Below are 27,794 nucleotides of genomic sequence, written 5' to 3' on the forward strand. Positions count from 1 at the left end.
TTTGAATACGAATTCCGCGAAAACTTGTTGTGGTTAATCCTTAAAAGCGCGCGAAATTTGTTATACTTTGCTTTATGTTTGGAAATGAGGATGAGGTGGAATGGGAATGGGTTTGGAAAAACAGATGGCTGAATGGGTGAATGGGATGGTGAGATTTACTACCGTTCGCCTGGCTAAGGAGTTTGATTTTCACAGAGTTTTTGTGGCTGTTTTTTGGTTGGAAATTTTGAATAGATCGCGCCCGTTGCACGTTCGACTAACGAATCTTTAGCATTGTGCAGCCGACACTTGTATTTATAAAACCGAAATCGAAAACCGAAACCAAAACCGAGACAAGACGAGACCGCCAGCCGAGAGGCCGACCGATACATCCGAACCGACCTTTGTGTCGTGCCAGAGCCAGCAGCACCAAAGAGAAAGGTTGGCAGCAGCAGCAGCAACAATAAAAACAACAACAGAAACGTCTGCTCTCCTCTATGGGGCTCTCGTCTCCATTTTTTTTTTTTCTTCTTTCGGTCGATTGTGGGGGGCTACTTTTGGTTAATTTAACGTTGACGGCTCTGATCTGGTTGTCGGTGGCTAACCGCTAGTTAAGTACTCGCCTTAATGGTAAGGCCCAAGCATTTTGCCTGCCGCCTGGAAGCGCCCCCAAAATGCTAACGTGACACTAAATTGCCCGCCCCAACTCTTGACTCTGACTTTTTGGACGGCTGCCGGCCATAGTTTTCGGGATTTAAGACTGTTTTGGGGAGGGAGGGCTCTTTTGGGCTGGCCGAGGCTAAAGGGCACTTTTGTTTTTGTTTTCGCCAACTCTTGGTTTTTGTTTTTTGGCCATGCGATCACAAAATTGGGCGCATTACTTTTAACAAGCATTTTAGATTTACATTTGCATTTGCATGGCATATTTAATATATACCTATGTGCATGCCACCACATGCCCACCCCCCATCCCCCATCGCCCTCAACTCCGATGCTAGTCTCTTTAAGAGAAAAATACAAGTTCGCTGCTTAAGTCTTTTGTTTGACATTTGAAATTGGCTTTCGCACACGTTTCACAGTGGCTAGAAAGAAATAAATGTACAATTTTCGAAACCCTTGAAAAGAATTTTATAACCAAAAACTACATACTAAATATGTATTAGTTATTGCCCTAAAATAACTTTATTTCTCAAGCCGAAAATCCTGGCAATTAGTTCTCAATTGCAGATTAGGTTTTATCATTTATTGTTTAGCTTTATTTCTAATTATAAAAATAATAAATTTATTGTTGAAAATTAATTCTTTATTCAACAATATTAAATTAGTAAAGAAAAAAACTTCATTACTCCACAATCCTTTCCATTATCCCAGATGAAACTACTTTTAAAAAAGGATATAGAATTGATATAAGAGATAACGGTTTTTGTAATCTTTTTCGATGTTAAAAACCAAACTTTTTTTTTTTAATTTTTGTTTCAAAATTGTTTCAATTGGCAACATTCCTGAAGACTAAACTAAGACAAAGGCCATTGCTTAGTTAGTTCTAACCACTGTGCTCACTATGATGATCTTCACAAGTGTGTTTCTGTGTGTGATTGGGATTGTGATTGGGAGGGGGAGTACGAAGAGGGGATCACTTTTTTTTTAGCCCATGCGTGGGCAGCTACACTTAACCTCAGCCATGCCCCGGCAGCTTTTTCACTCTGCTCTGAGGCTGCAGCAGCAGCAGCAGCTCAAGTCGGTGGCCAATTTGGCCAATTGCCGTGCAATTTAATTGAACTCGCTTACCTAATGCTAATGTCAGTCTTCGTTTTCGCCTTCATCTCCAACTGCGACTCTAACTCCCAACTCCGATTTCGACTTCGATTCCAACTTGCGACGTCAAGTTGTGCGGCGGCAACCGTTAGGCTTTTTGGAAAATGTCTGCGTTGGTGGTGTCAAAGTTAACACGGTAGCTGTGAAATTTGGCGCTGAGGAAATCCGTGCAAGACGGTTGAACTCGATTTTGCAAGCCATTTCCTCATCCTTAACAAATTGATTAGGACAGTTGAGCTTAAACTAACCAAATAAATAAGTTTGTAATTAAATGGAAGATTTGCGGCTGTAACAAAAACAAAATTTGCGCAACAACAACACCAACAACAACAAGAGCAATGGCAACAGCAGCAGCAATAGTTGTTGTTGTTATTTTGTTCACATTGTCATTTAGTTGTCTGCGTGTTGCTTGTGAAATTTGTTGCATTGCATGCCAAAGCCAAATGCAAGACAACGGCATCAGAAACAACAACAACAACAACAACAGCAGCAACATCTCTGCAGATGATGCGATCAGCAGCAACAAAAACAACAACAACAACAACTGCAACTGCAACAGCAGCAACAGTGGCAACATCTTCTTTTCTTTTACTGCTATTTATTATTATTGTATTTTTTGTCTTCTTTAAATTTTCATCTTCTGCTGTTATTGTTGTTGTTGTTGTTGTTTTCTAACAACCAGAAGTGCAACAGTTTTCAGTTGACTCCACTTAAATCAATGACGATGGCAATGCTGATGATGATGATGATGATGATGATGATAGTTGATGATGGTGCTCTGCAAATGCAGTTCACATTTTGGCATTTGCATTTGCTTCATTTTTTTCCTTCTACTTCTTCGTTTCTACTTGCTTCTTCTTCCTCTTATTTATGTAGCTCTTTTTACTTCGAGCGACAGTTTTATGCTCCAAATTTTATGTGTGTTTAAATTCATCGAGTTATAGACCGTCAGTCAACCTTAACATTTACTTTAGGCTTTTCATATGTACATATCTTGCTTGACCGAAAACATTTACCAAAGTCTTAATTGGCAACTCTTTGGTTACATTTTGACGTTTTTTCCTACTGTTTGTTGTTGTTGTTGTTAATGAAAATATATATACACATTTGTGTTGGACAATGATGTTGCACAATGATATACTATGTCCATTGTCGGGGACATGCGAAGACACAAAAATTGGATCGCCAGCAACCACAGACCCAGACAGACATGTAAACCACTATACATATGTATGTATGTATGTGTGTACGTTCGTATGCATGTGTCTGCCACAATTGTCATTAAAAATACCTCAGCATATGACATGGCAAAGTTAAATTAATGGTAGCTGGTAATAAAACTAAATAATGTATAATTTAACAACAACAAATGGCAATTAAATTGCCATTGAAATGAACTGCACTCCAACTGAACCAAGTTATTACGGTTATGTAGTATAATTTTAATTTGTCTTATTTACAACCAGATACACAATGTGCCACAATTATGGAAAACATCTACAGGCCATCTTACATCTTATCCCTTGACTAATTTCGCCAACTTTCAGAGTCCTAAAGAAACCTAGATTAGGTTTTTCTTTATACATACATTGAATGTCCTTTTCATTCCAATTAAAACTCATTTCCATTGCTAAACAAAAATCTGGAAATTCTCTAATTAACAATTTCGATCATTTTTTTATATAGAATCTATTTAAGTGGCTCATTTTAGAATTTGCGTTGATGTCCTTTATATAAAGGCTCTCAATAATAACATTGGATTTCATTAATCATTAATCACTATGGGGTCCAATGATAGAATATGTTGGCCAAATTTATTCTTTATGTGTCCAAATAGCGCTTAGATTAGACAAGAGGGAGAACATATATACTTGAATTAAGTTAGTTCATTTAAGACAAGTATTTTCAGTACATCCATTTTGCATGATTTTTATGCCATTTCCAGGGATTTATTAGAAATGCCAACTACAAGGAATTTGCCTCTGTTATGATCAAGGAAATCAAGATCCATTTCATATTTCTAATCACATTAGACCCCATTTTTGGATATTACTTAAGTCCTTTTCTTCATTATCTTGTTTTTCACTTCTGCTTTCAGCATTGTTGGCAATTAATTGTTTAATTAAAGTTTTGTGGTTTTTATGTTAGAATTAAATCGGTTATGGCTATGGTTAAGTAGTATAAGCCAATAGTAGTCGTTGGCTTTAGTGAAATAGCATTCATTGCCTTGGCTTGTGGCAACTTTTTGTTTAGATTTTCATCAAAAACAACAAAACAAACAAAAATTGTTATTGTATTTTGTGTGTATGTAAAATTACATGCCCATTCTTTTAGAGGGGGTAATCAAATGTAATGTGTGAATATTTCACATGTTTCTTTTTGCGGTTTTAATCACACACAACGTCGGCCATTTAAGACATACTAATGGAAGAACTTAATTGTGTGTGTGTGTGGTGTGTGTGTGTGTGCGTGTGACCACAAAAAATCCATGGCCAACTATCCATTAATGTTGGGTCAAAATTGAACGACTCTCTTCAGTAGGTGGGTGAGTGAACATCAAATTGATCTTTTTTGACTTACTCACTTGTTCACTGACTCACTTGTTCACTGTCTTCCTTGTTCACTTACTCATTTGTTCAGTATTTCTTACACTAAAGCAAGTTATCACTTTTTCTGAAATTTAGAAAAGTTTTTGAACTGAATCCATATAACAATAGTTTTTGAAAAAGCTAATTTTCTTTCCTGATCAATCGATTTCTTGATTTCATAATATGGATAGACTAGTAGCTCTATATACATACATATAATCGAGGATGCTATAATCGTTAAAAACGATTCAATTATACCTCAATATAGACAGAACAAATGAATTAACAAATGAGTAAGTGAGCCAATTGGACAATTGAATCAGTGAGTAGCCAATAAACTAAGTGGATTCATTGAAAAGTGATTCAATCACTTCATCACTAGTCGTTTTGCCCAATACAATTAACCATGGTAAGAAGTTTCCTATACATGTGTGAGCTGATGGATTGCAGGATTATGGGAATAATGATGTTAAGTTCAGCATAAGTTTGGACTTCTCGGTTCAATTGAGACTTGCATAATATATTTTGGCACGCAATGCAGATCGGCCCATTGATATGACAAGGGCGTTGTCTATATGCATAGTATATACATATGGAACTCGAACACTTTTGCCTTCCTCAGCTTGTTATAATCTAATTAAGGCAGCTGCAACAGTCACTGCAACTGCAAAATTGACGGGAAACAAAAGCCCAGTAGCAGATGAATCAGATCTTCTGTATTACCATATACACCCATATACGTATGTACATATATATGTATTTGTTTTTTTTTCTATTTATTTATTAGCAGATTTTGCAGTTTTTTGTATTCTTCTCACGCCCAGACATGTAAATAATGTTGTTTGCCTGCAGCAGCAGCAACAACAACAACAACAACTAGCCGGGTGTGTCAAATGACGATGGCAACTAAGACTAAGTTTACATGCCTCACTGCCTTGCCACCAAAACGTCTTAGCCACGTTAGTTAGGGGGTAGTGTGAAAATCTTGTTGGCTTGTTGCTTTTTATTGTTGTTGTTGTTATTATTTCTCTCATTCATAACTTTGTGTCTTTGTGTGCTCATTGTTTGTGTGTGGTTGAGCCGCAGCTTTTATGTATTGGTATTTATTATTTGCTGATGGTTTTTGATGATTGCAACGCTTTTCTGATTTCATTCATTAATGCTCCCAAAAAGCAACAGAGTTGGGCAATGGAAAATATGTGAAAAGAGAGTCTTTAACTTATTAGTGCGTAGAATTCCGCAATCGATTTTTCTTTTTCTTGCCCTCTGACATTTTTATGCCATGCAAATTGCATAATCATATCGATGATGCTTTAGCATATTAGTTTTATAGTTAGTCAATAAATTTGTTAACAAGGTCGGCAGCATCATTTCAGTCATATACATACATATGTATGTATATTGAGATGGGGGAAGGGGAAACGGATGGGGAGTTCATAATCGTGAATGGAGAGCATTAAATTCAACATTCGACATTAGGGCATGCTTATAACATTCATAGGCATTGTACACACAACAACACCGCGTATTTTAACCAAATTAACACACTCTCTGCACACATTTCTTTTAAAGATCACAAGGAGTGAGAGATGGGGACGTCGAGGAGAGAGAGGTAAACCGACATTATGGAGCGTTTGATTTGGCCATTAAATGTTTGCCTAGCCGCCAAAGCCTGCCATTTATACTTACAAAACACTTGCAGCTTTTGTTGCTGTTGCTGTTGTTGTTGTGGTTGCTGTTGCTCTCCAAAATTAAAACCAGGAAAAATGCAAATCATATAACAATACAAGTCAAAAAGTCAGCTGAAGAAAATGTTCCATGGTTCATGTAATTCCCCCAATGGGAAATTGTCTACAGTTGACTGGACCTGGACGCTCGCTATCCATGCTCATTAGCAAATTATTTTGGCATATATGTTTATGTGTCTATGTGTGTGTGTGTGTGTGTGTTTATCTTTCTCTCCCCTCTGTGTGTGTGTGTGAGCCACGCTTGAACAAACCCGGACACGGATTCCACCTGCAAAAAAAAGACCCAAAAACCAAACCCCCATAGCCTTAAATTGGACAAACAACTTATTAAGCAGGGCAGGTGGCCAAGGGGGGCACCTTCATCTCATAAATCATGAAACTGTTGTTAACGCTTCACTGCTTCTCCCCCCACCCCGCTAACTCAAAAAAAAAAAAACATTAAATAATTTTCATTTATTTTGCTTTTGCCTCACAAAATGTATGCAAAACTAAATTAGAATGCTCTTTAAATAAATGCGAAAATCAAATTAATAACTATTTAGTTTGGCTTTTATTTTTTTGTTTTCTTTGTTGCTTCGTTCCTTTTGACAGTTATGATTTATAAACGGTTAAAACATTTTGTTGCAATCGCATTTGTTTATATGCAAAGTGCTGCAATTATTCGCATCTCATTTGTGTCCACATAGACAGACTAACTAACTGACTGACTGACTGACTGACTCACTGACAGACTTCTAGCTTGACATACTAAGTGGACTGGGGGGAGCACTTATCTATTCTAGCATTTAACTAGTGGAAGCACTTAAAGCTTTGCTCCAGAACGTAGTAGATTAATAATTGCGCAAACAAAAAATGCGACGATTTTTTAATTGGTTAAAAAATGATGACTAAAAATGACTAGAAATAGGAAAGTTTGGGCCAGTCGTTTAGACTTTTTGACATGCCAAATGTAATCAGTAAATCGATCGATAAGAGGTCAACCAATTATGAACGTCTTGTTCACTGTTCATTCGATATAGCTGTTCGATCCACTTGAGTTGCTTTAAAACTGATTTATATGATATTTAAGATTTAGCTAGTAGGCCAATGGCTCTAGAAGAAGAATTCACATACTAAAAAGGATGATGATTAATTGAAGAGGTTTTCCTTTATTCAATAAAATTATATTGTAAATAATCAATCGAAACATCACAATGCAAAATTGCAATTTTTAAGACTTCAAGACAAAGACATGAATAAAACTAAACTAAACATTAAAACAACAAACTAGCAAATGGGAATGGTTAGACATAAATTTACTAATTGTTCAGGAATTGTTTGCCCTTCTTCACAGTCCAACACAAAAAAAAAACAAAAACGATTGTTATTTGCTTTTCATTACATAACATTTGACAGGTTTAGGGCATTTAATAATTATATTTATACTCTTCATTACGAAACTCAAAAGTATTAGGTAACTGGATATATCGGGCTTAAAAATTTAAAAGGAGATTGGATTTTGACAATCAACAGGTGCTTTAGTTTTATAGGAAAACTCCATTGTGATGGGATGAAATAAAGATTGTTTCAAGCAGGAAAGAAGGATACATTTTCATCTTTAAGCATCCTTTAGTATTGATATTAAGACCAACCATTTTTGAATTATAACACATGGTGATTAACAATTTTTGGAAAACCAGATTCAAGTCCTTTGATCGTTAAGCATTAACCTTGCCAGCAATTCTCTTCTTTGATGTCTTTCGAAGCTTTTCTTCTGATGGCCAAAATTTCCACTCATTTCTTTGCCAGTTTAAACAAGTTTTTGGGATTCTTTTCTCAAGTTTCTTTGACTCCATGTGTTAAGAACTCAAGATGAAAACAAATAAACTGTATGGTTTTTTATATATTTATTTCTTTCAATCAGAACCCAAATTAATGTGTGTGTGCAATTTTCCATGTTTACTAATTATAGATTTATTAGTCAAATTTATCTCACATCTCACACAATCGAATCATTACTACAAATTTCTGTAATCTTCTTAAATTTTTATTTCTCTTTCTTTTTTTAAATGTATGCAAATTCCAGCATTTGAGTGCCAAGGTCTTTTACAAGAAAACCAAAGAGAGAAAGACAAAAACAAAAAAAAAAAAAAAAAAGCATAACGAGTAAAACAAAAAGACAAATAAACATATTATTGTTAACGATGTGAACAATTTTTGGTGGGTACAAACAAAGGTTTCGGTTAAATACAAACAATTAAGCACGCACCCGCACATGAAAATGATGGCTGAAGGAGATGAAGATGGAGATGGATGGATAGATGGATGGATGGGGGCCAGGGGCAAAACAGTTGGCGTCCGCTGACATTTCAATAGAACTGCCAAATGATTTCATTTAACACAATTTATGGGCCCATATGTTACAAAGCTACCGATTCTTAAACGATAGACAAACGAAATGGTATTCTTCTTCGTTTTTTTCCCCCATTTTTATTTAGTTTTTTTGTGTTACCCAACTAACTGGTAACCAAGTTAACCAAGTCCCAGAGCGCCAAGCTCACTACCTTGGCATTTAAAGGTAGTAAAGTGCACAAAAAAATGAACCAAGCAAACAGGAAGATTGGCAAAAAAAAACAAACAACAACAACAAAATACATAGAAATAAAAAAGACGACAAGCACCGTTGAAAATTTCTTAATAGAAGCGCCAAAAGCAACAACAACAACAAAAAGTGCAATAAATAAAGAAAACAAAATAAACTTATAAACAAATGAAGTAAGTCGTCGTAACGACTTTGATATACCATGCAAGAAGTAAAAGGCAGCTAGCTTGAGTTATAATGGAACTCTATTCATTTAAAAGGACTTTCCACTTCACAGTCTTTCAGAGCCTCGATTACACTTTGGAATCGACCAGTTATAAAAAGCTTTTCATTTTGAAGGCTCCTTCAATTTGTAGGTTCCTGGGGCTTGCAAAAATGAGAGCTTTGCCCCCTTAAGTAGGCAAACAAATTGATTTTTGAAACATATGTCCTGTGCATAAAATTTAATTGTTCCTAGGGGCAATATTTCAGTTAAAAGGCAGATTAAAGCAAGGCTATTGCATACTTTGAGGAGCAAGGCTTTTCCATAGAACCTTTTCTATCCTATTCTAATTCAAAGTGTAATAACACAGATCGAACAAATGAAGCCACATACCAAACCCAAAGCATACTTTTATAAAGGATTTTAGTGCCCTGAATCCGAGTCTAAAGCTAATGAAACAAACTTACTTATTCTAATTCTAATTCTAATATTCTAAAACATTTTGAAGGATGTATAAGATAGCTGTTCAACAGTCAAAGACGGGCTAATAAACTAATGCTTTTCAAAAGGCTTCAAAAGGCTTTTTAATAACATCCAAGTCCTTAGAATCTACACTAAAACAAAAAGGATTAAAATGCCTTCTGATATAAAAAAATGTCGCTTTTGGTGATATTTGGACAAACTATATAATAAGTATTACAACTATTACAGATTTCGTTGACCATTATAACTTGGATATACCCAATTTTAGCCAATTAATGCAAAATAAAAAATCTATATACATACATATATGATATATGTTTGTATGTATTTATATAAAAAGCGCGCAAAAAAAAAAAAAAAAAAACATAGACCCCAAGCAGATTCAAACAGCCTGGGGGCCTGCTGCTGGCATCATAGACAACAACAACAACGACTTGGAATCACAAATTAAATGTTAATAGTAGTATCGATGTGGGGGCCCCCTCTCTTACAATAATGCAAAAGTCTAAGACAAAAACCGGATTTTGTGGCAGACAAACATATAATAAGACGTCGAATAATCGAGAGAACAATGCGCGCATAAATCTGCGCGACAACAACAACAACAATTTACCAAATACTTCAAGACTGAATGACTGATAGTCCGGGATTAGCGTCATCTAGAGGAGAGTCCACACAAAAACCTGCCACTGTTGCAAGTAATGAAATTAAAACTTGACATTGTGTGACTGAGCCCCACTTAATATTGTGTGTGGTGTAAGAAGGAAGCGATGAGATTCCCCCCCAAAATGAAATACATATACGCATATTAAGTGACAGATTACATAATGACCACCACCACCAGCAGCAGCATCATCACACAATCCACAATCCTACGTGACATGCAGTGAAAGTTAATTTGGCAAAAATATGTAGAAAAATTATGAAATGAAATGTATTTTTCCTTTCGACTGCCACTACACATTGGCAGCATTGTATTCGAGAAACACAGAGAGAGAGAGAGAGAGAGAGAGAGAGAGAGTGCGAGAGAGAGGGAGATGACGACAGTAAGTGGCAAGTGGCATGTGGCAAGCGGAAATGGATATACAGAGTCCCACCAAAAAAAAAAAAAAAGTACTGTGGGAGCCAAGTAGGGCCAACACGAACAGCCAACACCAAACAACAGCAGCAGCGGCAGCCACCGCCGAGCATCACTTATGCCGCCCAAAAGGTTAATAAATAAATTTTAGATAAACAGGAACAACAGTTTTCAATTCAAGACACCGACAATTGTATGCTCTTTAAATGAAAGAAAGAATTAATATGAATAAAAAGTTACCTCAAATTTAAATCCAATCAGTGATTATTTAGAAAACATTTCCAGGTGTATTAGTAGGTACTCCTTTTGGTTGCTAATAGATTGAGACAGAGATAATGTGAAATATATATTTGATATAGGCTCACATTAAGTATATCAAATCAAAGCCCGAGAGATAATGCCATTAAATTAGCTCTCAAGGATTCTCTATAATCTTTTACATCTCCCCTTTCAATGCTTATAGATGGTGGCAAATCTTCAGAGATAGTGCCTGGAAGGACTCCGTATTGAGTATTGCAAATTAAACTTTCTGAATCACATCAGGTATCTCAAATCAAATCATAGATGTTGGCAAATCTTCAAGAACAATGCCTGATACTTTTGAGTATTCTTATCTAGCAGCGAATCAAACTTGGCACATATCCGATATCAAACCTTTAAAGAAGTAAATTTGATCTCAAGGATAGGGTAATCACATATCACATTATATAGGTATTAGGCCCACAATTTCTAGTTAGGGCATTAATGAAAGTTTCAGGTTCAAATCCGCGCCCTCGTCCGCACTTAATCAACATTTAGCGTGTGCCATTTTATCTTTCTCTCTTTCTCGCTGTCTCTTTCTCTGTTTCGTCTTGAAATGACAATTAAATGGGCAGCAAATTGGCGGCCAAGAGACAAGACCAAGGTGGAGAGACCGGGCCAGACCAGACCAGACGACCAAACGACATTTCTTTTGGCATTGTTCGTTCAGCTGGGACGTCGACGACGACGACGCCGCCGCCGCCTCTCACCTGAGGCCTGTTTAGAAAGGCTGATGGTGAGGCCTTTCCTACAAATAACAAAGGAAAGGTCCAGTCCATATGGTGCAGCAAAGAGATCCACATGATATTGTTTTTTTTTTCTTTTTCGTATCTAAATACATACATATATACACACAACACACAGGTGGTGAATTTTTATAGGGTCTACATAGGTTTTTATTAAAACATGCTACACACACTCAGTTACATGATGGTTGGAGTTGTAGTTGTGATTGTTGTAGTTTTGTATACTGTTGTAGTTGTTGATGTTAGCGCATTTGTTGAACAATCATTTATTTTGTTTGTGTGTGTGCAGTTTCATTTGAAGTAGACTTTGTTTTGCTGTTTTGTATTTGCTTTTTGTTTCTTTTTCTGTTTTTCTTCTTTTATCATTTTTTTTTCGTTTTAACCCAATCACTGGGTTTGGCTGGGTGTTATTCCAAAAGTTAATATCTAAGCTGTTATTTCTTTATTAATATGATTTTTTGCTTTTTTTCTTCTTGTTGTTGTTGGGCGAGTCACTTGGCTCACTTGGCGTCGTTGGCTGCGGACTTGTTGCCAGTTTTAACGGCCGTAGTGCGTTTCACATTGACCACGACATTGCGTTTCGTTGATGCCGGTCCAGGCTTGGCAACCTTAGCTACCGGAGTGGCCGGCTTGGGAGCTGGCTTTTTGATCGGTTTCTTGGCAGCCGATGTAGCCGTAGCCGTAGCTGAAGCTGACTTGGCGGCAGCTACTGGTGTAGTAGGAGCACTGGCTGCGGCAGCTGGAGCTGGAGCAGGAGCTGCAGCAGCAGCAACGGCTGGCACAGCTGCGGCTGGTGAGGCCTTCTTCTCAGTATTCGATTTGGCAGCAGCAGCGACAGCTACTACAGTAGTTGGTGGTTTCACTTCTTTTGGTGGTGCCGGCGGTGGAGACTCATCCTCATCATCGTTCTTACCATTGGATTCCTCAACGGTATCCTTAGCCTTGTTTTTCTCGCTGTAAGAGATTAATATTTAATTATCATTATTAAAGATCAATTTTCGGTCATTCACCTCTGAATGTCAATATTTAGGACTGATTCATCCTCGTCTTCTTGGCCTATTGGCTCTACTTCAGCCAAGAGGTCACCCAAATCTTTGTCGACCTCCTCCCATAGCTTCTCATTATGAATGTACTCTTCGGGATCAACCTCGGCATAATCTTCGTCATCGTCATCGTCGATGTTCTTGGCCTCAGTCGAAGTGTCAGCATCCTTTTCGTCCTTGGCATCCTTTGTCTCCTTGTCAGCTTTCTTCTCTTGCTCCTCACCTTCATCGTCTTCTTGTTCATCATCTTGGTCAGCCTTGGCCTTCTTTTCCAATTCCTCCTTGTGACGTAGGAATGCCTTAACATGGGAATGTTGCAGGCAATGCTTCTTAGCATAATCATCGAGCGAAATGTCTTCCGCCTTGACGGAGTAATGATTGCAGAGCTCGCAAAAAGAATGCCTCTAGGGCCTTTATGAACTCAGCACCGATTAATCCACGCTTGCGGATTTCCTCATCGCTGCTTTTTTGTGCAATTTCCGATTTGCTAAGCAATGCATCAATATCGGCTTCCATAATATCGTCATCTATCTCGCCAACCGAATCGACGGTAAGGAATTTATTCAAATCAATTTCACGCTCATCGACGCTATCTTCGGATCCAGACTCATCGTTGCGGACCTTGTTCTACATGCAAATAGATCATCGTCAATTCATTAAAAAATTGTTTCTATTGAATTTCTCTTACCCGAATGTGCTCCAAGGAGCAGCGATGATTCTCATAGAGCATGGCATTTTTGAATGCCAAATGACAGCAGCCGCAGTAGGGCATCAGGAATTTTTTGATAGTCTTATGATGCTCGGAAGCCTGATGCAGACTCTTCGGCTGGCGATAGGCCAGACGGCAAAGGCGACAATAGCGCGACTCGTGCTGTTCCTTGCAATTCTCTTCGATCTCACGCTGTGTGGTGCGTTGACGGGCGCGCATGCGCTGAAGATCGGCACGTTGATTGAGTGCCACATTACGCATAGAGTTCTTGTGAGTGCGCGAGTTTAGATGGAAGCTATATTCCTATAAAAGCGACAAAACAGACGACAAAACAATTATAAACGAGAGAGAGAGAGAGAACTTTGGCTAGCTCACCTTGAAGGTAACACATTTAATGCGACAATGGACACAGGTGAGCTTAATGAAGGTGCGTTTACGGGCACTTCCTTGATCCTCGTCACGATGACGGGAACTGCGACGTTCCTTGCTGCGTCCCTCTTCGTCGCTATCATCCTTATCCTTACGGGAACGTTCCTTCTTGCTGGAGCTTTTCTTTGACTTGGACGACGATTCCTTTCCATCTTTGTCAGCATCAGCACCATTCTTATCTGACTTCTTCTTACCTGACTTATCAGCTGAACTTGAAGATTTGCTCTTCTCTTTGGGCTTATCGGCGGCATCGGCGCCACTATCATCGGTCTTGCCTTGAGACTTGCCCTCACCGCCGCCGGTGCTTTCATCAGCAGCAGCTGCAGCAGCGGCTTCATCTTCCTCCTCATCATCGGAGGCGCCAGCATTTGATTTGCCTTTCTTGTTATCCGACTCACTATCGCCCATCTCCTGATCCTGCTCATCGTCTCCGTCTTCTAGATCATCGCCGTCTTCATTGTCGTCGTCGGCGCCACCACCATTGTTACCTTCGGGTTCGCTTTTGGGGCGTTTCTTGCCTAGCGATGACTTTGTCTTAGTCGATTCGCTTTTCTTATTAACATCGGCGGCATCTCCATCCTCTTCATCGTCTTTGCTATGCTGCTTCTTCTTGCTCTTGCTAGACTTACTTTCATCCTTGTCATTGTTGTCGTCATCTTTGTCACTGGAATTATCACTAGCATTTCCTCCCTGGCGCTGGCGGCGCAATGAGCTACATTGTGAAGGAAACCGAAGACGAAGTCGAAGTACAATTCGAGTCCGAGTTCGAGTTCGAGGAAAGGAGGCGCAAAGGCAAATATGTTTTTTGGTAAGTAAGTAGAGTACACATGGTTCAAAACTTTTGTTAACAGTGTCGAGTGTTTGATTGTTTTTTTTTTTTTTCAGTTTTTATCAAAGTTCTCTTTCTCTCTGACTTTCTCACACACACAATATCTTTCCTTCTCTCCTTATGCTCCTTTCAGTTACACTTTTTATATCTTTATATCTCGTCTCTCTGGTTTTTGGCAAAAAAAAAAAGTTTTATACACACTTATACAGAAGATTATGGAAGAATTATTCTATGAAGATGAAATCATCGAATCGAAAGGCACATTCTTTTAGCCAATTAATTACATATTTATGTGTATAGATATTTAGATATTGAGTGTTCTCAATACTCTCTCTCTCTATTTCTCTATACAATCTGCCAATGATCGATGGCATCGGTATATAGATATATATATATATATTCCCAATCTCTCAATCTGAATGGCATTACCATTATTATTATTACCATTGCGCGCGGCACATAAGGAAGAAGAATCCTCGCACTCTTTATTTATCTCACTCTCTCAATTTCTGACTTCTCTCAGCTGTATTTTTCTGTCTTGCAGAATCTCTCAACAACAATCTCAATTCAAATTCAATTCAATTTTGTTTTTGTGTCTAATTACCTTTTCAGCTGCTGTATCTTAGCCAGTAGAGCTCGATCTTTTTGCTGAGCATACAGAAGCTGGCGGCGCATAGTGCGCAAATCATTTGACTCATTGGGCCGAGAACGGACAACGCGCATGGTACCAACGCCACGCATGCTGCGTACAATCCCGCCACGAATATTCATGGTTCCGCCGCGTGGACGTGATATATAGCTAGTGCCGGCCACACTGCGCAGCATGCGTTTGGGTGGTCCCATTGACGAGTCGCGCTGATGGCGACTGCCAGAACCAGACTCATCACGCTGACGATATGAACTCGAGCCGCCGCCTCCTCCGCCGCTTCCTCCGCCACTGGTGTTGCTGCGTGGATGATAATTGGACGATGATGAACCGCCTCCTCCCATATTCTGTGAAGATGATGGACGATCGCTCCGATCGTTTGACGAGCTCGTGCGACGGTAATCCTATGACGATTGATGAGTAGGAAGGAGTGTAGAGGAGCATATTTTTGTTGTTTGTTTTTTGGTTTTTGTTTTGGTCGAATATATATATATAGAGATATATAGGTAACTTTTGTGGATGATAAATATATATGTATATACTCGTCGAATATAATATATATATGTAAATATATAATTGTTATTTAAAAGTTGAGCTGATCCTGGAGAGCGTGTTTTTATATATATATTTTTTAAATTATTGTGTGGTAACTTGATGCGGAAACCCTCAAACTCTTTAACCATTTAAAATAGATCAAGATTATCGGTTGTTTTGGATTTTTTGAAAGCAAATCGACTGCTGGATGGTTTATACATATATGTAGTATATATATAACTCGCTATATATAGTAGGAGATGTTGTGTATGTTTAACAATCGCATTTCTACACATGGAAGATGTCTCTGTCTCAGGACGGTTGATCAATCTTTGGCTAAATATCATTGCTATGCCTTGGACACATAGTGAAATATATATGTATATAAATAATATATATTTATACAATGGATTATAATGTTTATATATATATATATATATATCTGGCTGGCTGCGAGCTCTGTGCATCAGTTATATAATTTTACATTATTAACTGTTTTAATATATATATATATGGCTTTTTTTTAAGGTAGGGAGAAAGCTCGTAACGCTAGATTCCGGCGTTTAACCTTTACAAATAGTGCTATAAATATTTGGAAAATCATTAACATTACAGAAAACTTAGCCAACGTTTTAATAAAAAATCAAAACTTAATAAAAAAAAAAAAAAAAACGAAATGGGGATTATTATGAAAAACCTCTGGAATAACGTGCAAATTGACTATATGGGCTACGAATATTTATAAAACTTACATCGATACGTGGACGTTTGCCGCGATCATCGCTTCGATCGCGTCCTGAATCCTGAATAAAAAAAACAATGGGAGTTTGTTAACCATTTCCGATCTCTCCTTATCCTACTCCTTCATATACTTACATAGCTACGCTTGTGACTTGATCCGGAGTCGTAGCGTCCACCACCGCTGCTCGAGTTATGATGGTTTACAATATCGCGACTCCGATTCTCATAGTGATGGCTATTGCCGCCACCGCCACCGCCACCGCCGCCGCCTCCTCCACTGCCGCCACCACCACCGCTGCCTCCACCACCACCGCTATACCGATTGTTGGTATGGTGGTAATTGTTTTCATACCGTCCGCCATTCGGGCGATAGTTTCCTTGCGTTCGTGTGCTCACGTAATTGCTAGAATTACGGTTGTTGTAATACCGATTTCCCATTGATGTAAGGGAACCGCGTCCACGTTGAATGTAACCACCGCGTCCACGCATTTTTTCTACAAATCAAGCATACAAAAACGAAAAAAAAAAATTAACAGTTGATAAAATTCTGATTGTGGCCAATTGTGTGTGTGTGTGTGTGCGCGAGCGTGTGCCTGTCTGTGCGCATGTATGTATGCAGATGTCTACCGGCTTGACTGCCACCCCGGAAAATAATCAATACCAGCGTGCATTTTTGTATTTCATTACATTTATTAGCACTTACCCTTTCAATTAGTTCTTTACTTCTTATTCTCAGTTTATTCGGTTAAGTGCGCTCACAAAATTCTTACAATTTTTCTTTCTTTTTTTTTTTTTTTATTAAATTTGCACAAATATTTTTTTAGTTCTTTCTCGTTAGCAGTTTTCAGAAAAAGTGTAACTGTAAATGTGACATGAGACGACACCACAAAATCGAGTTGAACTTATTGCTCGAGTTCGACTCATTTGCTCGAGCTCGACTCTTTAGTTCGAGATAGAGCCGACTGGACAGGGTAATTTTGTTCGATCTGGTATTTTTTTTGGTATTTCTACTTTTCCCCCGAAATTCGGTGGCTCCACCTACTGTACAATGACAACAGAAAAATACCAACAAAAAGGGCAATCAAAGAAATAAACTCTTTTCCAACACTGTTCCTTTGACCACTGGTTCCAGCTCTAGATTTGGCACCTGACAAAAGTTTTTTTTGTCAACACTGGTTACAACGATTTTTTCTTTCGGTGTTAAAAGTATTATTTTTAATATAAAATTTTCATTTGTTGTGCGTGTGTGCGTTGCACGCCAGTGTGTGTGCGTGTTACCATCAGCGCTCGAAAACTGCGTTTCAAAGTAAAGTTAATAAACCAAAATTGTGTGATCTAAAACCAAAACGAAGGGCATAAATAACAAAAGGAGACAATTTGACAACGACAATTGGCCCCCTCTCTGGCGCTTTCATACTCTCACAGTCTCGATATTGCCCTCTCTCTTTCACGCTCTCTGTCGCTCGCGGTCTGTGGTTTCGATGTGGGCGGCCCACTTACAAGGGGGATGTGGAGGTCTCTGCTAAAGGAGTCTCGCCCAGTCATTGGATTAAAAAAATCCTTTTTGCCCTTCGTCATCTACCTTGTCTAATCATAAAAAATTTTAAAAGCAAATATCAAATCTGAATGCGAATTCAATTATCATGTGAATAACTCGCGCGTCTCACGCCTCAAGTGGGCGAAATTTAAACAAATATGTACATAGCCACAACAGAGAAATACGGACTCACACATACATGCACAGCATGCGCGATTAGTATGTAAATAAATGCCACTAAACATATATAAATAAAATGAAAACAAACTTATAAACTGATAACCACAGACACTATACATTTGGACTACGACAAGGCAGCGGCAGCGACGTCGACAGCGCAGTTGTGACAGAGAAAGAAACCTCGGTGGGGCAGAACTTTACGACCATCATATGGTTTTTTGCTCTTTACAGTTTACATACATACATACACAAACATATACATATACAAATATATATGTAGGTATAGGAACTGACATTTCATGTCTTGCAGTTGGTTCACCGCGCTATGCAATCCATGCAATTGGCCATTTATATCGATTTAGTCAAGTTTATATTGTATATAGTACACAGGCAGACATAGCACACGCACTTATCATTAAATTAGAAGATTCGCCATATACATACATATATATGTACCTCAGGTGACTCGACTTGAAAAGAAAACTATCCAATTAGACATATACACATATGCATAGTCAATTTTTTTTTCTGTTTGGAATAAAGGAACTTTAGTCCTTTTCTACACCCTTCTAAAAGTAGGATATATTAATGTTGCTTTGAAGTTTAAAGCCTCTAGAGGGAGGCAGTGCCATACATACATATACATATGTACATATGTATGTACATACATATATACATACGTTCTTAAACATTATCATCTGATTGAGTCAGAGCATTCACTCCCTTTGATTATAGACTTCTTTTTTGCTGCATGTTCTTGAATCATTTGGATCGGACTACACTATAATACAAAAAAGCCCTCCTATAGAAGCAATCCGTCCGAAATCAGACACCAATGAAACAATCATTCCGAAAATAATTTAGTGGAGGGGATATTTGATCAAAAAGTTATTAATTTCCGATCTCAGGCTGAGAGGGGTATCCAACAAGATCTTAGTATAACAAAGTGTATACGAAATTCGGTATTGCCCTCTGATTTCATATATATGTACAATATACTATAAAATATACTATATTGTCAACTTTTGTGTGAGACATGGCAAATTGAGTGCGTCATATTAAGAGGCCATTGAAATCGATTCAGTAAAATCCGTTGACGCAGACGTCCCCCCATATGTATGTATGTATATACATCATATATATATGTATGTATGTATGTAAACATACATATGTATACTAATATATAGTCATGATCTTGACAGCACGCGCTACTTTAAATTGGCTCAATTTGTTATTAGAAAGACAGTCCACATAGTTAAAATCCATCATTTTGCAATTCCAGGGCACCCTAATATATATACTTAGGTATATATTGTATGATAAGTGGCTGGCTTGATCTTAAAATGCTTCCGATATTGTATTTTTATTATTATTAATTTTTTTTTTTTGCTTACAATTTCTATATTTATATTGCTGTGTGTGATAATGAAAATTCAACAAGATTAATTAGGCCCCGGGTCCAGTACGGATGTGTGTGCAAAAGAAATATGCACATTTGTGAGGAGGAGATGGTGGGCAGGTGGGGAGCAAATTGGGGAGCTTCGTCGACTATATGCTAATTTATTTTTGCTATACTGATGTTGTCTTTTTCTCGCACTCTGTCTCTCTCTCTCTCTCTTTGTCTCTATTTGTAGCCGACGCCATGAGCAACAATAGGAACAGGAAAATGCAAGCCTGCTAGTAGTATCATATAGACAAGAGCAAGAATTAAGATCAAGATCCCATGATGAGTCGCCAGGAGACTGCGTCATCGTCATCGCTTGCTCTGGGAGCAACAACCACCAGCAGCAGGAGCAGCAGCAGCAACACCACAACCACCACCACCACCACCACTACCACCACCACATCTAGTAAAATATCCACCTCAACTCCTCAAAAGGGTGATGACCCGCAACGTGATGAGGAGGAATTCATTAATCGGAGTATCGCTAGTGAGATCGATGCCAATGATGTCATATCCATGTCCATTGATAGCAGCAATAATAGCAATAGCACGGCTGCCACAACCGGTCCCACTTTAAGTGGCAGTCCTGTGGCCAAACGACAATTGAACTCGGCGAATCTATCACGCATACGACCGCAATCGAGTTATTCGGCTCGAGTCCTCATTTTTGATGATTCGGATCAGGAGGCAGCAGCAGCAGTTGCCGCATTGGCAGCTGGCGCCTCGTCGTCGAATAGCAGTGCCAAATCGTGTAGTGGCTTGGAATTGTTGCCCACATCGCCAGCAAAGCTGTCTATTGGCAATGATAGCAGCACCAATGGCTCTTCGATGATGCGGAATCTGAATCTTACGAAAAGCTCGTCGGGCGGCCTATCGGGCAGTTCCAGTTCGCTACATTCGCGTGGTTATACAGCTTTGCTGCGCAAAATCTCTTATCAGCAGCATACAAACTCCTTGAGGGCCGTCAGTAGTGGTAAGCCTTTGAAGAGATTTATGTCAAGGTTTCCCAACATCTAATCTTTTGCCCCTATGTCTCTCTCTCTCTTTCTCTATCTTTGTCCAGAGGCCTCCAATTTATGGCGTATGCGGCATTCTTCTCTGGGAAAATCCGCTCCATGTTTAACTGGAAACTATTTTCGTCAAGAACTGGCTGCCGCTGCTGCTGCTGCTGCGGCCGCTGCTCCGCCTTCCAATCAGTCATCGTTTCAGGCGGCGACGGCAAATGCTTCGCCTGGTCTCAATATCTCACGTTCGGGTAGCTGTGCTGGCATCGGTTTGGCCAAGCAGCATCATCATCATCATCATTTGCATGGTGTGGTAATGCGTGGCTCGACTGGCAGCAGCAGCTCCGGTTCCTCCTCTGGCATCTCATCAAGCGGTGTGGCCCATCATCGTCTCAGTTTGGTCACCAATGCTGCCGGCGTAGCCGCAGCTGTGACCGGATCTCGTGCCCACTCGCCCTACTCAGCGAGCCCAGTGGATAGTCCACGTCTCAATTCACCCATGCCATTTGCATTTGCACCCATTAAAAGGATAGCCTCGTGTCGCGGTGTGGTCGACGGTCGTCGCTGGTCAGTGGCATCGCTGCCCTCATCCGGCTATGGCACCACGCCAGGCAGCTCCAATCTATCATCTCAGTGCTCGAGCCAGGAAGCACTCAATCAATTGCCGCCGCCGGCACCATCTGCCGCTGGCGTCCAAGAGGATGCAGCAGCTGTCGCTGCTGGAGCCTGTTGTGCAGAGCATTTGAAGCAGCATTGTCCCAAGCATTGTGCATTGCTATTGGCCGCCGCTCAAAAGCCAACACAACAACAACCATCATCTAAGCTGGTCCAGCTGCACCCGCAAAAGTTTGTAAACGGCTGCATAAATTGCTGTGCCGAGCTTAATCTGGTCTGCAGTGGCCAGCAAGGTGTTGGTCCTGGTGGTGGTGGTGGTCAGCCAGCTAATAGCTCACCCTCACAGGCTATTCCTGGCGGACGTATGTCACCATATTTTCGTCCACGTTCGCGCTCTTTATCCAGTCCGTCTCGTTCACCCATTATCGACAACGAGATTGCCGTGATGAATACCCTCTACAAGGAACGTTTCCCCAAGGCCACCCAACAGATGGAGGAGCGTTTGAAGCATTTTATCAATGAAAACAAGAGTGCAGCATGCAGCAGCTTTCGAGATTCTCAGCCCATAGTGCGGTAAGCTAAATAAGCATTGTGCCTCCTTTCGTGTGCACTCATCGAGTCCTTGTCATTTCTGGTTTCAGGTTTGTTCATCATCAGGTTTTGGAAATGGCACGTGATTGCCTACATAAATCGGAAGCCAAGCTGATAACATCGCAATATTTCTACGAATTAAGCGATAATCTGGAACGTTTACTGGTCGAGACAAAGGAAAAGTCACCAGAGGCTGCAGCCGAGCTTAGTGGAGTGATTAAGAAACTTCTTTTAATTATCTCTCGTCCGGCACGTCTGCTCGAATGCCTGGAATTCGATCCGCAAGAGTTTTACGAACTACTCGAGGCAGCTGAGGGACATGCCAAAGCTATGCCGGTGATAAAAGCTGATATACCACAATATATAATACATAAATTGGGCCTAAATCGTGATCCTATAGCTGAACTTCAGCAGGAGCTGAGGGAAACGCAGCAAATGTGCTCGGAACAGGTTACAGTGGAGGCATCTCAGGATTCAAGTGGCTGCGGTGGAGTTTTGTTGCTTAATTCGCCATTGACATGCGCAGCGAAGCAATTGAGCAATCTGGCCTTGGATGGTCTGCTAGATAACAGTAATCCGAGTGCCAGCAGCGGATCAAGCACACCGCAGGCCAAATTGCCAACACAACCCCCCCCAGACACCAGTCGCACCAACAGATTCACATCCGGCACCCAGTTTCGCTCTGGCTATTAGTCAACTCAATGAACGTGAGGCCAATGCTAATGCCCCGCTTTCTTCTGGCCAGCAGCTGCAGCCTGCCCAGCCTTTACCCCATGAAAATGATTTTGACATTGTCAAGCTGATCTCAAATGGCGCCTATGGAGCCGTCTATCTGGTGAAGCACAAGACCACACGCCAACGCTTCGCCATGAAGAAAATCAATAAAAATAATCTCATCCTGCGTAATCAAGTGGAACAAGTGTTTGCCGAACGTGATATACTCTCGTTTGCCGATAATCCCTTTGTGGTCAGCATGTACTGCTCCTTCGAGACAAAGAAACATCTCTGCCTGGTCATGGAGTATGTGGAGGGTGGCGATTGTGGTACACTCTTAAAGAACATTGGACCTCTGCCCGCGGACATGGCACGATTCTATTTTGCCGAAACAGTATTAGCCGTAGAGTATCTACACAGCTATGGTATTGTCCATCGTGATCTCAAACCGGATAATTTGCTTATCACTGCATTGGGTCATATAAAGCTAACCGATTTTGGTCTATCCAAAATGGGTTTAATGTCATTGGCCACCAATCTGTATGAGGGTTACATTGACTCGGAGACACGACAGTTTTCCGACAAGCAGGTGAGTTCTCATTAATCGATAATACTTCTTAACCACATAAACTAATTCACTTGGATTTTCAGGTCTACGGCACACCCGAGTATATAGCCCCAGAGGTTATTCTACGTCAGGGATATGGCAAACCAGTCGATTGGTGGTCTATGGGCATTATACTCTACGAGTTTCTTATTGGCTGTGTGCCCTTTTTTGGTGAAACGGCCGAGGAACTGTTTGCCCATACGGTGAATGATGACATCGAGTGGCCCGATAGCGAGGATTGGCCGGTGCAAGTGGAGGCCAAAGATATTATAACACAATTGTTGCAACAAAATCCACGTGATCGTTTGGGCACACAGACTGGAGCCTTAGAGATGAAGGAACATGTCTATTTCCTGGGCATGGATTGGAATTCATTGTTGCGTCAGAAGGCTGAATTTGTTCCACAACTGTCGCACGAGGATGACACAAGCTATTTTGACAGTAAGCTAACACACAATTCAGCTAATCCCAATCCCAATTGATTCGTTTTATTTTCTCCTCTCTGCAGCACGCATGGATCGCTATAATCATGATTTGGCCGGCGAGGATACAGATGATACTGATGATACGCCAGTCTTTGGTAGCTTCAACTCATATACACCGCAATATAGAAAACAACACTATAGTTGGTCACGGAATGCCAGTTCCACCAACACCACCACAACCACAATAGATGGAGTAAACAAGGGAACATTGCTGACATCATTGCCATCGAGGGCTCAGGAATTAATGATCACTTCATCGTCGGCCATAACGACGCCATCAATGACAATGATGCCAGCAGGGGGAGTAGGAGCAGCAGCAGCAGCATCAGGAGCATTATCCAAATTAAAAACGGCAACTGCCATTTGTACATTGGGAGCCAACAATAATGATGGAGTGATTAATAAATTTTTAAATACCCCACAATTGCGTAAATTGGATGTAAGTAACTAAGGCGAGAAAGTAAACACAGAGAGAGAAAACGAACTAAATTTATGTCTCCTTACAGCTCTCCTCTAGCCAATTGAAGGTACCCTCGACCCCGGATGCCGAATTTTTACCCGAACTTCTTCATAATGTTACAATTGGTAATGATGCCGAGCTGCGAATGCTCAAGCATTATTTACAGCAACCGACGTCCACTGTACAAAGATTGCAACAGCGTCACAGTATGCCACCGAACACGACGACGATCATTAGCACACCAGCTACACCGCCGCCGACCCAAACCGCCGCTACACCACCTACAACAACTGTGAGTAGTTTCTCACGCAGCACACCGGAGAGTTCGCAAACGGATAGCGATGACTTCTCGCCCCAGATAAATCGCAAGAGGAAGGGTGTCTGCGCCCGTGATATTTTGCCACGCTTCTCCATCTCAATTGAGGATGAGACTATTTCGGCGGGCAGCTCGTCGGCGGAGAATGTAAATATGCCGAGAGAGCAATCGCCGTTGGCTCTGCAACATCAACCGAAATCTATGGATGGCACTAGCAGTACCAGTGGCAGCAGCAGCAGCATGAAGCATCATCGTTCCCGTTCAATTGTGAAATCGGCATCAGCTTTGGGTCTCTCACTTATGACTTCACTGGACAATTCGCAATTGGCCGCCCAACTGTGTGGCATTCAGTCGCCTGGTGGTGGAGGCAATGGTTCGAGCACGGCCAGTTCCAGGGACACGTCGCCGTGCCGAGAACTCTCACCATTGGTAACGAATCTAAAGCCGCCCATTATTATACGTCGCGGCCCACGTGGATTTGGCTTCACTGTGCACACAATACGTGTGTATTATGGTGATACAGATTTCTATACGATGCATCATTTGGTAATGGCCGTAGATGAGGGTAGTCCGGCATTTGAGGCCGGTTTGCGGCCAGCTGATCTTATAACTCATGTAAATGGAGAAGCTGTCCAGGGGCTATTCCATACCCAAGTACTGCAATTGCTTCTCAGTGGCGGCGAACATGTTACATTGAGGGCCACTCCTCTGGAGCATACCAGCATACAGAGCGGTGGTCGGAAGCGTGATCTCATGCAGAGCAAGCTGGCCAAGAAGGGTCTCAATCGGCAAAAGAAACAAACAAAACGAGAGCATGATAAGAAGCGAAAGACGTCGCTTTTCCGTAGGATAAGCAGTAAGCGTGCCAATGCGGAGATGCAGCAATATTCCGCTGGCACTAGTTCACCCACCACGCCATCGGCTAGGAATCTGTCACCTTTGGATTCATCGTATCATAGCCAATCGGCGGCAAATTCCTCATCCACATCACCATCATCCTCATCGCCCAATACACCGACTGGTTCAAGTGCCTCTAATAGCGGCGCTGGAGCTGTCGGAGGAGGTGGAGGAGGAGGAGTAACACCTGCATTAGTCCAATTGCCATTGGCCGCACCCACCAATCAAGTTGTGCTCCTGCCACATGTAGGAGCTGCTGTTGGCAGCAGTCCCACCTCAGTGGGAAATGTACCAGGTTTGTATATTGGAAAGTCTTGGAAAAAAATATTTCATAACATTCAATCTTTTCTTGTTGCAGTGTCTCCCACAGGGGTTGTGCCGCAGCTTTATCAACGTCCATCTACCTTACATGGTCTCAAGCACAAGTTACATGCTCCCACAACATCGAATGCCGCCAATCCAGCTGGAGGATTAAAAACCTTACATACTACAAGCAATAATTCACTGCCCAATCGAAGGAAATCGGTGGGGCATATACCACTATCCCCACTGGCACGTACACCGTCGCCATCGCCTCTGCCATCCTCTCCTACACGATCGCCATCGCCCCTGGCCTTTCCCCTAGTGGGTCATCAGCCAGGTGCATCAAATACCACACAATCGTACAGTCCGGGAAGTACTTTGCCCACATTGCAAGCGGCTGCGAATTCCAACAACAAGAAGGGGGATTTGCACGTACCAAATCGGCGGAACCAAGTTCACCGTTGCTTCGACGTGCTCTATCCCCAGATCGACTGCATCCGCGCAGTGCAGAGACTAAGATATCACCCCTCTGCTGCTCGCCGCCCATTAAGCAGCCGACACATCAACGGGTGGTGGCTACCACCTGGAGGCCATCGGCTGGCTCTGGCGGGGCTAGTGGTGCAGCCGGAACGGCAGCCGCTGGCCCACCATCCCAGCAGCCCGTCAATGTAAATGCCGAGGAATCTCAAGGAAGGCAATCAGCAGCAGTGGCAGTTGCAGTAACCACTGCAGCAGCAGTTCCATCCGCTGCTACTACAGTTTCGGATGCTGCTGTCATCTCGCTAGCCAATTGTGAACTGTTGCCCCGAATCGCAGAAGAGAAAGATTCGCCCACCAGCACCCAGGACAGTAGTAGTAGTGTGTCCGAGGGTTTTATGCCCGCCATTGAGGAGTACGCCGAGGGAGAGTCTTCTTCATCGCCCACACAAACGCTAGAGACGCCGGACAAACAGAAATTCACTGCCATCGGCAGCATTGATGACATGTGGTATCAAAATCAAGAAACCCTAAATAAGGCTAAAAAAGATCGAAATTGGTAAAAAGAAATCGAAAACATAAAACCTACAACAATTTAATCTTATTTAAATCCCAACAGTTAAAAAGTCAAACACAACCAACTCAACAACAACAGCAACAAAATGCCGCTTCTAAATCCAAACCCAGCCCATCCAGTGCCTGTAAAACTTCGATGACAACGACAAAGCACGCCAGCCCCAGTGTAACCATATTAACGCCAGTACGGAAAGAGCCAGCAACGACTCCGACTCCATCCGCCAAACAAAAGAAGTAGCGCCAGGACAAAGTCGATGAACAAGACGCGAACGGAAATGAAAGGGAACCACTGGGTTACGGTTGCCTGTGTTTTAAATATCGCCATTAATTGCGCATAGGAAGAGCAAATGGGATTAATTCCCAATTCTCAAAACTGAAATTCAAGGGATTTGTATTTGAATGTGTGTGCGTGAGCGTGTGCGTGTTTATTAATCGTAATTCTTTGGAGTAAGCTTCTGTTTTATGTAATTTGCGCAACAAAATATTACAATTTAGCAATGAAATTAATTAGAAAATTTATGAGAAAAAGAAAACAAAAAAAGAAACCAACAACTAAATACTAGTAGCTTGTAGTTATGTTTCGTAATCCGATTAATTACTATATATATATATATATAAACCTATATATATAGACTTATATACATATTTGTAAATTAGTAGAAAGTATGAGAGCAAAGTTAATGAGGATCTAAGAAGATGGTAACAATGCTGATGATGATGATGAAAAGATATTCCAGTTTAAACAAAAGCAAATCTAAGAGGCACAGCACGCAATTTATTGAATATATTGTAATATATATATATATATATATATATGTATATATATAAATGTTTAACATTTTTGATAGAATCCATGGCATTATAAATAAAAGAGGGAGAAAGAGAGAGCCAGAGAAAGCGACAGTGAGAGCGAGAAGAAAGTAAAACAAAAAACGTCAAGTTACCAGAATAATTGCTTTGCTCAAGTGTCGGGTTAACATTATTTTTAAAACGTTTCTTTCTCCTAATCTACTATGCAACATCAACAAAAACAACAACGCCACTATGTCGAATTCAATTAAAACAAAACAAGAAAACAAAAAACTATATATTTAATAAAATAAATGTTATATGTGTGTGTAAAATTGATTTCTACTA

The 27,794-nt window shown here is 40.6% G+C and overlaps 2 protein-coding genes across 2 annotated transcripts; one reads left to right on the forward strand and one right to left on the reverse strand.

Moving 5' to 3' along the window:
- Window positions 1-11,646: 11,646 nt before the first annotated feature.
- Ciz1 (Ciz1 zinc finger protein) lies at window positions 11,647-17,327 on the reverse strand. Its single transcript, XM_068292950.1, is given in 9 exon segments — window positions 11,647-12,474; window positions 12,531-12,958; window positions 12,960-13,190; window positions 13,252-13,575; window positions 13,648-14,413; window positions 15,135-15,580; window positions 16,463-16,513; window positions 16,587-16,945; window positions 17,155-17,327. Coding segments are annotated over 8 exon segments (3,054 nt in total). The 5' UTR covers window positions 16,941-16,945; window positions 17,155-17,327; the 3' UTR covers window positions 11,647-12,020.
- Window positions 17,328-17,601: 274 nt separating this feature from the next.
- On the forward strand, window positions 17,602-27,781 carry dop (microtubule-associated serine/threonine (MAST) protein kinase dop). The gene is given in 10 exon segments (XM_068292948.1): window positions 17,602-17,757; window positions 19,803-20,585; window positions 20,676-21,804; window positions 21,873-22,431; window positions 22,433-23,125; window positions 23,188-23,584; window positions 23,652-24,067; window positions 24,135-25,596; window positions 25,660-26,022; window positions 26,025-27,781. Coding segments are annotated over 9 exon segments (6,333 nt in total). The 5' UTR covers window positions 17,602-17,757; window positions 19,803-19,891; the 3' UTR covers window positions 26,645-27,781.
- The last annotated feature ends 13 nt before the right edge of the window (window positions 27,782-27,794 follow it).

Source organism: Drosophila tropicalis, unplaced genomic scaffold (assembly GCF_018151085.1).
Source record: "Drosophila tropicalis isolate 14030-0801.00 unplaced genomic scaffold, ASM1815108v1 contig_694, whole genome shotgun sequence".
Taxonomy (NCBI): domain Eukaryota; kingdom Metazoa; phylum Arthropoda; class Insecta; order Diptera; family Drosophilidae; genus Drosophila; species Drosophila tropicalis.